The 14,566-nt window shown below is 33.2% G+C and overlaps 1 protein-coding gene across 3 annotated transcripts; it reads left to right on the forward strand.

The window, feature by feature from the left end:
• Nucleotides 1-3,970: 3,970 nt before the first annotated feature.
• Nucleotides 3,971-9,707, forward strand: LOC108365880 (putative uncharacterized protein DDB_G0271606). Of its 3 annotated transcripts, none has more exons than XM_017620074.1 (3): nt 3,971-4,273; nt 8,200-9,071; nt 9,150-9,707. In XM_017620074.1, exons 1-3 carry the CDS (start codon nt 4,129-4,131, stop codon nt 9,504-9,506), a joined length of 1,374 nt encoding a protein of 457 aa, XP_017475563.1. In that variant the 5' UTR covers nt 3,971-4,128; the 3' UTR covers nt 9,507-9,707. The 3 variants fall into 3 exon arrangements, with proteins under 3 accessions (XP_017475563.1, XP_017475561.1, XP_017475562.1); XM_017620073.1 differs by having other exon boundaries at nt 3,975-4,273; nt 8,200-9,280; nt 9,359-9,705; XM_017620072.1 differs by having other exon boundaries at nt 3,974-4,273; nt 8,200-9,706.
• Nucleotides 9,708-14,566: the final 4,859 nt, after the last annotated feature.

Genomic DNA, 14,566 nt, shown 5'->3' on the forward strand with positions numbered 1-14,566 from the left:
TAGTTCCCAGATTGAATCTGTGTCTCTAGCTAAATCCTCTTCTCTATAATTAACTTTATTTTAATCTTTCTTCCTCTATCTTCATCTTAACTTTTATCGATATCCATCCTCATCTTTTTCTTTATATTTATCATTCTTTTTACTTTTATGTTTATCATTTTCTTCATCTACATATTCCCCTTCACCTTTGCCCTTATATAAGTAAAGTGTTTAATTTTACCTCTGTCTTGATTTTTGCCTTTACCTTTATTTATTTTTACCTTTGCCTTTATCCTTTTCTTTATTTATGTGCGTACTCACCTTTATTTTCATTCTTGTATTGGTATTTCATTCATAATTTATCTGGACCAAAAAATTTAGTGCAAGTTTAAATAATAACACTAATAATTACATTCTGAAACACTTGTTTCCGCCCGACCATTTCCGTTGCACCATTTCCGTTGACATTTCATTTGCCAATTTACTCCCAACCAACCAACCGCCGCTAAAGAAGTTTCACTTAAAAAAAAAACCAAATTGCCTTGCAGAAATATTTAGACTGAGGGGTGTACGGCGAACTTTATTTCTGATACGGTCTAATGTTCGTCCATGCATATGTCACATATGTATTTGGTATTTCTTCACTCAACGTTTATCGTATCAGAATAAAGTACCAGTAAAGTAGTTGTATTTATTTAGAATTTACGCAAATGAAATTGAAAGTTAAAATTCAGTATTATTACACAAATATGTACGTCTTTAAAAGCGAACCGTCTTTACAGCCGTATCTGCTCTTAACTCCTCGTCGTTGTTCACACTTCTTCCTTGCATCATCGTTCTACCCCAATTTTGTCGTAGTTGCCATCTTTCTTCATCTCTCCACCCCACATGTATATATTCGTTATTTTGTATAGATATATTTGCATACAGATTAATTTGATGATTCATCCTAGTCGATTTTCCTACAGGCAAGTAGTAAATAAAGCAATTTGCGAATGAACCAACCAAAACAAAACTGATAGCAAAATTTTACAACCGGTGGAGGTGCCAAGGACGTGCTTAACAGATACACATCGTACCTTTGCTGCAAGAGGTCATAATACAAAAAATTAAAAACTCGAGAAAAACTACTTGGAAATAAGAGTTTAGCATACGCTCCATGGTAAAATAAACACATTTTATACTTTTGAGATATTGTTTATCGATACAGCTATGAAATGTTTACACAACATGGAACACATTTCTGTATGCTTAACTCAAATTAAGAATTTTTTGATTATCACACGCTTACAGCAAAAGTACAATATGTGTACATGTGCATGTGCATTTTATTTTTTTTTGTAATATGTATGTATGTATGTACTTATGAACTTTTCTGCGTTGCTAAATTTGCAGCGCGTTTTCGTCTACCCTCTACCTTTTACTGGATATGTAACTGCCCTTGGATGCTTCATACTGGCTAGGAATGTTAATCCCGGGATCTCGGCCATTTTAAGTTCCCAAAAACCACAGGATTCTTGGCAAATAATCCCGGGATTTCCGGGATTTGTAATGCACTGATGGCAATAATAGAAAGTCCTTTTCTTGACCAGTATTGGCTACAGTTCTTTTTTTATTTAATAATTAATATTTTTTTAATAAATGTCTGCCTCGTACCGCGCGATATTAAATTTTCAACACAAATATCAATATATTCGCGAAACCAAATTGCGTTTTTAGTTTTTCACTCTGACGTCTGTAATAGAAAAATGATTTAAAAAATTCGCAATATTTGTTTTTGAAAAAATTATATGTTAATGACTTACTCGATAACATCCTCGAATTTCGTCCTTCTAGTTTTATCAGCGTAAAAAATTACATATTCGTCCCTGTGAGTCCAAAAAATTTTATTTTTTTTATTTTTATTCTAAAGAAATTTCCTATTGCATTTGGTACCCATATTTTTATTCTACATTCCATTGAATTTTTTAAATAATTTTTGGAATTAATCATATCTTTAAAATTAGAAAGTCCTTTAAAATAAATCCTTATGTCAGAGAGAAAGAATAAAAACACCACTTTAAAAAAAAAGTAGGTTTCAAACCCATTTAGTTATTATTAATTTAAGGTAGGAGAGCTTCTCCAACAATATAGAAGCAATTTTTTCGATTTAAGTTAATGAAAAGTAATGATTATCTAAATCCCGCGACTAATCCCGGAATCCCGATATGGTGTTAACGACATCCAGAATATCCCGCGATCAGAAAAAGCCTAAAAATTAACATCCCTAAGACTGACATATGTTGTAAGTACAGTATATTCCGTTTAGCTGCATTTACCGCAACTGCACACGAGTTGTTGCATTTAAGCGAAATGTCTAGCTAAGCAGAAAAACCATTTATATGGGTTCGTAGACCGCTTCTGCAAAAAGGTTCTACATAAAATCAAGCATCTAAAAGTTAATGAAAAAAATTGGTAACTTTGCAATTTTTTGTTTTTTTTTTTTTTTTTTGAATATTTGATAGTCATTTCTTCCATTTTGAAAATTTGTTTCGAACTGTTTTGAAAAAATTTTCCAAAGCTTTAGGAGCAATATTATTTTCTTCTGGATCTTCATCGTCACTACTGATTTCAAAACCTGTACCAGGTTCGCAAAAAGAGATACATAGAAATGTTGTAAGCAAACATAATTTTTATAAAAATTTTTGTGCTGGTAAGCGAAGTTTTTTTTTTTGACAAATCAAGAAAACTTACTGAAAATGGGCTGCAAAAAGCGCTGCCAACAAAAATGCAGCTGAAATTGAAATTGTGCACCTACAAAAATGCACTAAGTGAATAACAGCTAAACGAATATACTGTACCTATACTATATGTATGTGTATACATTCATGCATTTTGCTATGCAGAGTCTTATTCAGTGTTGCCGTTTAAGCCCTTTGGTGACTAGATTTGGCGACCACTTACGTTTTTTGGCTACTAAATTTCAAAATTGCCACTAGCCCTTTTTTAGCCCTTCATCCGTGGCATGACCAAAATTATATATTTTCATTAATTTCATTTCAATAGGTTGCATATATTCGGCCCTGTGTCATCTAATCTACAAAGTGTTATCATATTTTGAGCAATATTTTAATTGGAAAGAAAACGGAAATTTTTTTTTATTTTTTTTATCATTATTGTTATTTAATTTTGTGGTTACAATGCACATATAGCATAAACGGAAATGGTTCCTATACACTTCATATGTATATACAGGGTGGGCCAAATAACTTCTTTATTTTTTAATATTATTGTTATTTCTTTCTGCATGTTATAGTCCGGTAGATTGTGGGACTCTAGCAACTATGGTAGGTCTTATTTGCCCACCCTGTATAAGTAAAAAATTTGTAGCTAAATTTTTTAGCCACATCGAATTCTTTTAAACTATTTTGAGCCTTTTTAAGAGGCTTGGCTACCAATATAAATGTTTCGCGGCAACACTGGTCTTGTTATACTCAATTGTTCACGTCTAGCCACCAGGGCTACCAACTTCGCTCAAACCGTGCCATTTTTAGCCCTATTTTACTTCAAATGGCACTTACTTTTTCAATTTAGCACAAAATGCCATCAATACATACAATGCAATCAATACACTTTTGTGAAATCCTTTGCGTGTACTTCTTTTTCTCAACTAAAATTTTCTAATTTCTAAAGGTTATTGAACTGGTTTATCTCATTTTATCATTGCACTTTTGTTTTGAAAATTTGGTCCTTCTTTTACTACTAAATAGGAAGGATTAAAAAGAATGGCACATTTATTTTTCTATTTGACCCATTTTGACACTTTTTATCCTCAGTATGGCACCTCACAGCTAAGGATAGCTGGCAGCCCTGTTAACCACTTTTACTTTTATGACCGGCTGCCTCGTAGCCTACATACATATGTACATAAATGAATATATACATACATACATATCTCTTTGTCTGGCTGAGAAGCCTGTTGTTTTTCCCTATCTAAACGAACTCTCTCTTTTTGCTCTCCTGTGAGTATTTAGAATTTCGCTTCGTTATGCAGCGGCTTTCGCTGTTGTTATCGTCGTGTGCTCTTTGTTGATTTCGTTATAACGAAACGAAATCGCTAGCCGGCATGTGACATCACATTGCGAAAAAAAGTTTTTAGTAACGGAAAAAATGCCAGACGAGTTGGATGTACGGCAGTTAATTGAAGAAGTGAAGTCACGCCCTATTATATGGGATGTACGATACGGGCAGTACAAGGATAGGACAAATACACCACAACAATGGACTGAAATTGCGACAATTCTGGGAGTAGATGGTAAGTTTACATATATGCATCAGTTACTTAAATAAGTATTGAACTTTAGTGTTAAGGGGGAAAAGGGAGCGTAGCGAGTTTGTACGAGACAAGTACAGTTGTGTTTGATTGTAGATGATAAAGTATCAGTTTATTCAAATACACACAAACAACTGTCTGTCTGCACTTAGGTACATACATATTTATATAAGTGCAATTTGCGCAGTTCATTCATAAAAAATGGAAGAAAGAAGCGAAAAAGTGTGAGCTTGAAAAAGTTTCTTTTGATTGTTGTGCAAAAAAGAACAAAAAATTCTGTGTATGTGTGTATATTTTTAGCATACGCAGCCGAATTTTATAGTTTTTGTATTTTATTTTTGTAAGTATTTAGGGAAATTTTTACACGTTTGCCTGAAGTGCTTACATATACTTGCCTGCTATTAAGGTGACCAGAATTTTTTGACATTCCAGGAGAAGCAATTCTCCACACTGAAAACACAAACATTTTTTTTATGTTTATTTCGACACATAAACAATGAATAAATTAACAATTGAAAGTTTCTCTAAACACAAGTCAAACAAGTTGATAGTACACTGCGTTGCATGATTATAAGACCGCCACATATTAACAAGTTTTGACTATTTATTTTTAAATTATTTAATTGTAATTGTATTAATTGCAAAATAAATTGCTTTTGTTCTTCGTCTTTCGTCAAAGTTCGATTATAATTTTGTATCAACGCTATACCTCGCTCAGCAATATCATTAACATATTTAATACTCTTAATCGTCTCGAAGACAACCAACTTCAGGGTAATTTTTTGGAGAATTTAATGCCCTACAAGAACGTGTATCCCTTTTCTATAACTTTTTTTTAGCGGTTCAAAAGTTACAACATATTTAATGAAAACAAATTGTTTTACATGTTATTTACATAGAAAACTTCAAATGTCCACCGACACCTTTTCAAATTGAAATAAACAATTTTTCCAAATGCTATAATTTCCTTCTCAGTAAATACATAGGTCATTTTAACGCCATAAATTCGCTAGGTTAGTTATTTTGCACCACCCTAATATATATATACACTAATTGCTCGTTTACAGTAATAAGTACAGTAAGCGGTTGTAGTAATTTTATAATGTATTAATCATTTTTCGGAACCGCCAAAACCGGACCACTATAACATGTCACTCATATACAACTGATTGTTCAGATGTGAGATTTTTTGTTACAAACTCCTCCATTTATGCAGCTAGGAACATGAAATTTCGCCAACTATTCACTCATTGTCAACATAAATCTTACAGTTAAAATTACGAAGATCGGGTCACTATAACATATATGTAGCTACCATACAACTGCTTTTTCAAATACGGGGTGTTACTTTAATAAAAGTCCTTCATTTGGCCTGCTAGAACCGAGCAATTTCGTGATCTATTTTCTAGATAATCATGCAAATTCTACTGAGAAAAAATTTTAGGATCAGTGCTGTATAAGCTATATCTCACTATATCATTGTTCAGATACAAGTTTTTGCGATATAACTCCTTTAAGTAGGCAGATGAAACCATTAAATTGTGTGTTCAGTTTACATATCGATCATACTCAGTAGTGAAAACCATTTAGATCTGTGCTTTATAAGGTATATCTTCCATACCACTGATTGTTCAGGTAAGAGTTTTTTTTATATATGTAGCTCCTCTGTCTATGTATGCAGTGAAGGTAAAATTTTTGCTTAGCTCCGAAACAACTAATTTAAAACACAGTAATCGGTTGAAGAAAACTTTTCTGATGTTAATGAAAGGTAAGAAGCCTTCGGCATAGTCAAAGGCAGCACTGTCCTTACTTGTTGAAGTGAAACTTCTTTAGCGGGGGTTGGTTGGTTGGTTGGCAGAAAATTGGCAAATTCAACGTAAATTGCCCAGGGAAATGGTGCAACGGATATGGTTGGTGCTGAAACAAGTGCTTCTTGAGTGTTGCACAAGGTATGAATTTAACAAAATAAAATACCACTTAGAAAAAGACCAATACAAGAATGAAAGTTAAGGTGAGTACGTACATAGGTAAAGAAAAGGAAAAAGCCAAAGGTACAAATAAAAACAAAAACAAAGATGCGTAAATATAAAGGCAAAAATGAAGACCAATGTAAATTTAAACACTTTACTTATATATATAAGGGCAAATGTGAAGGGGAATATGTAGATGAAGAAAATGATAAACAAAAAAGTAAAAACAAAGATGAGGATGAGGATACCGATAAAAGTAAAGATGAAGTTAGAGGAAGAAAGATTAAAATAAAGGTAATTATAGATAAAAGGATATACATAAATAGAGACACAGAGACTCAATCTGGGAACTATTTATATTAAAATTTTCAGAATTCTCGGGACATATCGATATAATAATCGATTTTGTTATCGATATGTGTACCGATTTTGATGTCGATTTTGCAATCGATATTTTTAACGATTTTGTTATCGCTGCTGTTATCAACATTTTTAGCGAATTTTTATGATATTTTTATCGATTTTGTTATTGATATTGTTATTGATTTTGTTATCGATAATTTATCGATTTTTTTATCAATTTTGTTAAGGGTTATTTATAGATTTTGTTATCGGTATTTGTTTCGATTTTCTAATCGACTTTTGCTATCGATTATATATCGATTTTGTTATCGATATTTTAATCGATTTTCGAATAGATTTTGCTACCAACATTATCGATTTTGCTATCGAAATTTGTATCAAAATTGTCATCGATTTTGATATCGATATTTTTATCGGTTTTATTATCGATATATTGTTGGATGTTACTATTGACTTTGTTATCGATAGTGTAAAAAGATGAAAATGGAGATAAAGGAAAACAGAATAATATAAATGTAATTAGAACGAACAGGGGTAGAATTAGGGATCTATCTATGTATGTATATATTTATGTATGTAAATATGTATGTATATTGGTTATGAGACAAAATCGATATGTAACCTAAGTTTCGCTTCTCCAGTGTGGCCCAGGCGAACTTACATTTTTTCGTACATCCGTTTTGGAGATATAGATTTTTTAAAAAGCCATCATTTTTAAATGCCCATAACTGTACAAAAATTGCCCGATTGCGACTTTTTTTGGCAGTTTTTTCTTTTTCAAACCCGAATTTCCTAAAGGTTTTAAAATTTGTAATATAAAATGCGGATTTCGAAAAAAACTGATCGACTTTCTTGAAACTTTTACCTAAAAAACTTTCACTCATTTCGCATCTTTTAAGCCCACTCTGACAATGGAATAACAGTTAATCTTTTTTATTTCGAATTTTTTTTTAATTCCATGTTTTAGTCATATATAACTGTCTGTTGTTAAATTAGCCTGTCAACGTTGAATCTTCCCTTTGCTGCTACTAGCACAGTTTTTTGCTTTACAGAAGCGTGTGCGTATCTTGGATGCAACAAGAGAGTGTACCAAATCTATGTTTGCTCCCCGGATCGTACATTTGAATGTAAAATTTGGAAATATGCCTTCCGGCGCACGCTTGAACATGATCGATTTGGTTGAAGTCGATAAACCTCAGTATGTGGTCGGATGTTTCGGTGATTCTGCATTTAAAATTACAAAACCTTTTCGAAGAGCTCTACTTTAAAAGACATAGATTTATCGATCTTTCATACATATAATCGATTCTAAAAAGATAACTCTAGTTCAAATTAATAATCATTCAAAATTCACAGAATCTGGAAAAAACTATGGGCTGATCGAATACAGCATTAAATTAAGTTATGTAAATCGGAACTTGCGACTTTAGGTTCTTATTTTTTTTTTGTATGCCTTAAGCTTTAGAATTAAGAAAATATTTTTTAAATTACATACATATGCACATGCTTTTTTCCATACCCACTAATTTATTTATTTCTTTATTTTCTCCTCCCCCTCAACACTTCCACCGATAGTGGACTCTTGCAAGCGCAAATGGAAAAATCTACGCGATGCCTATCGCGCCGAAGTGCGTCGCATTGAGCGTCGTGTAGAACGTTTAAGAGCTTCTGGCACCCATGACAGTTCCATAGAAATACGCAGCAAGTGGGCCTACTTCGAGCCGATGAGTTTCATAAACGACAGCCGTCGTCCCAGACAACAGACGCGTGCGCACAAGAGTGAAGGTGACGCCTCAAATGGTTCGCACGATGACCCACTCGGTTTCCATACGTTCTGTGACATCAAAATGGAACATCACACTACCGACGACGACGATTACGAAGAAGATGACCAACTTCTAGAACAATTCGTTAGCGCCGCTACACCACAAGCGGTACGTCGCCTCTCAAATTCCATATCGGAGGCCAATGCTGCTGAAGATGCAGCCACATCGGCTGACGCTGATCAAGGCAGAGCCAACAATTGCAAATGTTCAAATCGTGCTGAGGATCAGGTGCACTTCCTCGAGAATTTGGAACGTGAGGAGCAGAGTTTGATGCAGTCGACGCGCATAGATATGTCGCGCGACAGCATCACCAGTCATGTGGGTAATTCCGATTATAATTTTCTTGTCAGCTTCTTGCCACAAATGAAGCGTATGAGCGAGTTGCAAAATTTGCAATTTCGTGCCAAGATGAGCGAGCTGTTACTGAACACAATGACGCCGCAGCCGACTGCTGCACCCATGCAGCTAATAGCTAATGCAGCACAATTTCAACAACAACTACAGCAACAGCAACAGCCGCAGCTGCAACTACAGCAAAAACCACAGTTGTTGCAACTACAACAGCAACCACAGTTGCAACTACAGCAACAACCACAGTTGCATTTACAACAGCAACCACAGTTGCAGCTACAGCAACCACCACAGTTGCAGCTACAGCAACAACCACAACCACAGTTGCAACTACAGCAACCACCACAGTTGCAGCTACAGCTACAGCACCAACAAGAGCAAACTCAACGTGGTGTTATCCAATGTGCGCCCGTACCACTACAACTGGAATTGAAACAAGACGAGCAACAATTGCAAGCAACACAACAATTGCAAGCAACACAACAATTGCAAGCAACACAACAACAACAACAACAATTGCAAGCAACACAACAACAACAACAACAACAACAACTACAACAACAACAACAACAACCGCAGCAGCAAACGCCACAGCGTCAACAACAGTTTACCACCACTGATCTAATGGATGCAGATCCATTGGATAATAGGAGCGTAAGCGTTACTAGCGAAATGTGTGACGACAACTCAGTCAATTGGCCATGAAAGACGCGCGTTGCACTGCTTTCCAAAGTGTTCATTTTATTTTTCACGATTTTTACTATATTTATTTATGTATGTACCTAATTTTACTTGGCAGCCAGTCTTTCGCACAACTGAAAACACACAATCTCAAACTTTTCATGTACTAAGTATTAAAATATTTTAACATTTTATATATTCATTAAAATAAATTTTGTATTGATAAAAGTTTATTATGATTAAATAATTAATATCCACATCGTAATATTTAGCGTAGTTTAAGGGGATTAATAATAACTTGGTGCGCCAGTTTTTGTCAAAATTTAAGGCCCTTGGAGAGGTTTTCTAACTTAGCACGTCGTTTAAAATTACCTACCGTAAATTTCCTGCTTTGGAACTTAAACGTGTCTACTAAAATTTTTAACATTTTTGAAGGCCTTTGGGAGGACTTTGATTTATGCGGTGAACTCATTCCAGTTTGTCTATAAAATTTCGATTATTTTATACATATCGATAATTCGATGAATTTAGAAAACTTCAAAATCCGATAGCTCCACAAAATTCCATAGCTCGACTAATTACGATGATTTTGGAAAAATTTCGATAACCGATAACGAAAAAATCGATAACTCGTTAAAAATAAGGACACCTCTATAAGTTTCGATAACTCGGTTAGTTTTGAAAGCTCCATATTTTTCGAAAGCTATTGACAAACTTTGATAACTTGTTACACTCTGGTGATACTATAAAATTCGATAAGCAATGATAACTCGATAAACTTATATAACCTTGAAATTTCGATAGCACGATATATTTTGAAAATTCCAAAAATTTCGATTCCTTAAATCCAATAATTTCAGTTAATCAATAAGTATCGATAACTCGATAACCATAGCTAAAAATGCCAGCCATTTATCACTTCACTATGTTCAGCGAGGAGAAATTTGAGAATTGCATAAAATTGCATATCCAATTAAGAACGAGTGAATCACTTTTAAACACAAGTGCGTGCGTGTGTTTGTTCACTGCTCTTTTTGTATGCGGTAAATGCATAAGTCACTTAAACAGGCCGATTTGGTACCTATAAATTTAATGTCGGGATGGGTGCGATCGGGATTAAGTATTTAGTCATTTAGTCCCGTGTCCATCTCTACTACGTACATATGTATGTATCAATGCATCTTCCGCATATTTAAAGGTGATTTCCAAAAGGAATTAACAAAAAATTAACCCTACTAAAACTAGCATGGTGGTCCCCTTTAACCGAATACATATCTGTGACTAGTGTGACAGTGACCATTGGTGACAGAAAAAATAAACATTTTAAACAAAAACAACAAAGCAAACATAACAACGGAACACAAGTATACATAAACAGACGTGGTAGATCCCTCAGCTGTGCCCTGACGAATTGGAATTGACACTGAACCAAGCGCTGCATGGTACCAAACTAATACACTTGCATACGTATGGATATGTATATGTATGTATGTATGTATATGGTGAACTTGTGGGTTGACTTTGTGAATAACACATATAAAATTCAAGCCCAGTGACAACAAATTCTTGAGTTGTACTGTTCGGAGTTTAAGGTGTGTTCTTGAGCTTGACTGTGAGACAACGCAGAAGTAAAAAACAACAACAAAAAATTAAAAAATGAATAAAACACAAAATCGAAAGCTACAAACGCAGCAACATTGTGGATAATAACAAAAAACCGAACTGATCATTTTGGGGACAACAAAAAAAAGCATTCCTACACATATGTACATATGTATGTATGTGTATGCAATGTGGGCATGTAGCCTGCAAACCAGGCTGCTTGACATGAGTGACATGTAAAACACGCCTGCTGTTGGTGACATAGTATGTATAAACCAACATTCATACATACACGTACTTGTATAAGTACCCCGACAGAAACAAATCATTCTTCTTTAAATAAACTAATTGAAAGACTACTTTAAAACAAATGAAATGAGGAAATGTTTCGAATTTGTATGCTCTTGTTTCTCAAAAAAAAAAAAAACAATTTGTATCTTGGAAGTATGAAAAAGCATCTGTGAAGTGCAGAACGCAAGCGTATTCAAAAGAAACATACCGACTTTGAAGTTGTTTGCACGCAATTCATTTTAAAGTAGTTGAAATTAAATGTAGAGTCGGACAGTCGACTTGCTGCTTGCACACAATTCAAACTGAACATTTGAAAGTACATTTACATGAGCGGCTGTAGGTGAGCGTTTAAAGATGTTTGCTACAATTGGTTGCGGCCATGAGTGTCCATGTTCAAATCTCATTTAATTTTTAATTTCGGTTTTTCTTAGTTATGAAAATGTATCTGTGAAGTGCAGAACGAAAGCGTATTCAAACGAAATACTGAATACTGATTTTGAAGTTGTTTAAGCCAAATTCATTTTAAAGTAGTTGAAAATACATGCAGAAAAAGGCAATTGACTGCTCCTAGGACATCGCCATGATAAATAAATGACTTCGTTGCAGGTAAAATAGTGACAATTTCAATTTGTTATCATTGAAAATAAAGTAGTTTATAAATTAGTTTCAAACTATTTCTATTTCCTGCAGGGTATGCACAGGTATCTTGTTGTCGCACTGACACTGACTTCGCTGCAATTACTGAATTGTTGTTGACATTGCCTTTTGGTGGTGGGGCTGATTGCCTGGGTTCAACTACATGCATATGTATATATACACCTATGTACATATGTATGTAGTCATTACGTGTATTGTGGAGCCTGTAATGAACTTTCGGTGCGAACAGCTATGCAAGTGGGGTTGCGTGTTGTTTAATTGGTGCCTAGGAATGCTAATTTTGAGGAGTAATATCGATACATTGGACAAATTAACATCGATGCTAAAATACATCAGCAGAAAAAGATCGATACATCGATGGTTTCCGATGTTTTACAATTGGTTAAGTCGTAGTGATTTTATAAAAAAAATTATGGTTTTCAATACACAAACAATACAGCCTTCTGCAATTCAGCTAGAGTAATGAAAACAAATGAATGCATTTATCTATACTTAATTCACATTCCAGTACCGTTGCTATAATTACATATGTGAAATTTAAAAATTCATACCATAAGGTATCTTAGTTTCGTAATTCTAAGACTCCGCATAATGAGAATTTTCAGTCACTTTGACAATATATTTGTCGCAGACTGGTGATCGATCCTTTTTTATGTGTTAGGTAAGCATTCCCAAAACTGGATTCCAATGAATTAATAACATAAGAACTTATGATCAGTTAGAAATTTTAAAAAAATAATGGGTAAGTTGAATCAAATGAAATTTTGAGTTACACTAAAATCGATGCATAAAACATCGTTGAAACTGACATCGATGTGTGGTCGATTTACCGATACATATTAGAAAATTGTAAACATCGATGGCAAACATCGAATTTTTAACCGATGTTATCGATGTTTCTAAAAAATCGATGCATCGCTTGCATCCCTATTGGTGACATTGGCACAAAAACTGCACAGCAATTGTATGTCACATATGTATGTATGTATGTAGTAAACGGATTGTGCCCTCTCGCATGTTTTCAGATATGTGGGGGTGTCGTTGAAGACCGGCGGATCTCTGCAGCTGCCGACAACTGGTATGTATGTAATTAAAGAACCCCTGTGCGAAAACACCGTGCGACAGTAAATTTTACTCACAAAAAAAATTATATATTCACGAAAATATGGACAAATTATAGTAAACCTACATACTTCGTTCTTCTTTCTGACGTCAGGATTACTTTTAAAAGGACTTAGAAATTTAAAAAATATGATTGTTTAAATTTTTTTTTAATAAATCGGTGCAATGTAGGATAACAATAAGGGTATCATATAAAAGAAAAAATTCTGTAGAATTGTAACAGAATAAATGTGTTGGTGCATAAGGAAGAATGCGAACGGAAAATATGCTTTACAGATTTTGTGTTTAAATAACCTGGAAAATTGGCAATATTTTTTTTTTATTTTTTGAGGAGTAATGTACGCAGGACCTCTTCATCGAATTTCGTCCTGCAAACTTTATTAACTTAAAAATAAAAAAATTTATTAGAATCGCAGTTTCAATGCCTTTTCATCCTTGTAAACCAAACAACTTTATTGTTTTTAAATTCTACAGAATTTTCACTCTTATTTGGCAGCCATATTTTTATTCTACATTGCAGTGTTTTTTTTTTATAATTTTTTGAATTATTCATATCTTTAAAATTTCAAAGTCCTTTGAAAAGAAATCCTGACGTCAGAGTGAAAAATTAAAAACGTAGTTTTACTTCATTTGGCCCATAATTTCGTGAGTGTATCGCTTATTTCGGGTGTTTTGAATTTTTTTTTGTTTTGTCGCACGGTGAAATCTACGAATATTTTTTTAAACAACTAAATACAAATTAGACTGTTTTTATACCCGAGCGCACGTGTGTACAAGGTATTATAACTTTGTTCACAAAACGAGTCGAGATAGATATAGACAAATGTACACATAAATGATCAGAATGAAAAGAGAAATCGATTACATTACAGTTACATCATTTGGTTTCTTTTTATTTTTTTATTTTAATTTAATTATTCTTATCTTATTTTATTTTGTGCTAATTTACTTAATTTTCTTTTTGGTATGTCTCATATTGTTTTTTTTTCTTTTTATCTCACTCTATTATTTTAATTTATTCCAGTATTCAGGTTTATTTTCATTTGCTCTATTTAATTTAATTTAAATTAAATTCATTTCATTTTGTTTCATTTTGGTTTATCTTATTTTGTTGTTTATGGCCTTATAACAATTATATTCAGGAATTTTATTGAGCTTGAGGCCACTTTTAATTAATTTTATTTTATTTTATTTGATTTTATTTTAGTTTACTTTATTTTGTGGTTTTGGTTTAATCTTTTTTTATAATATATAAATTATTCCTTTCGCAATCAATGCTTATTTTACCTTACTACGTGATGTTATATCTTATTTTAATTTACTTTGTTTCATTTTCATTTTTATTTTATTTTATCTCATTTAATTTAATTTAATTTAATTTAATTTAATTTAATTTAATTTAATTTAATTTA

This window comes from Rhagoletis zephyria, unplaced genomic scaffold (genome assembly GCF_001687245.7).
Source record: "Rhagoletis zephyria isolate East Lansing unplaced genomic scaffold, Rhagoletis_zephyria_1.1 Rzeph_scaffold_02036, whole genome shotgun sequence".
NCBI classification, from domain to species: domain Eukaryota; kingdom Metazoa; phylum Arthropoda; class Insecta; order Diptera; family Tephritidae; genus Rhagoletis; species Rhagoletis zephyria.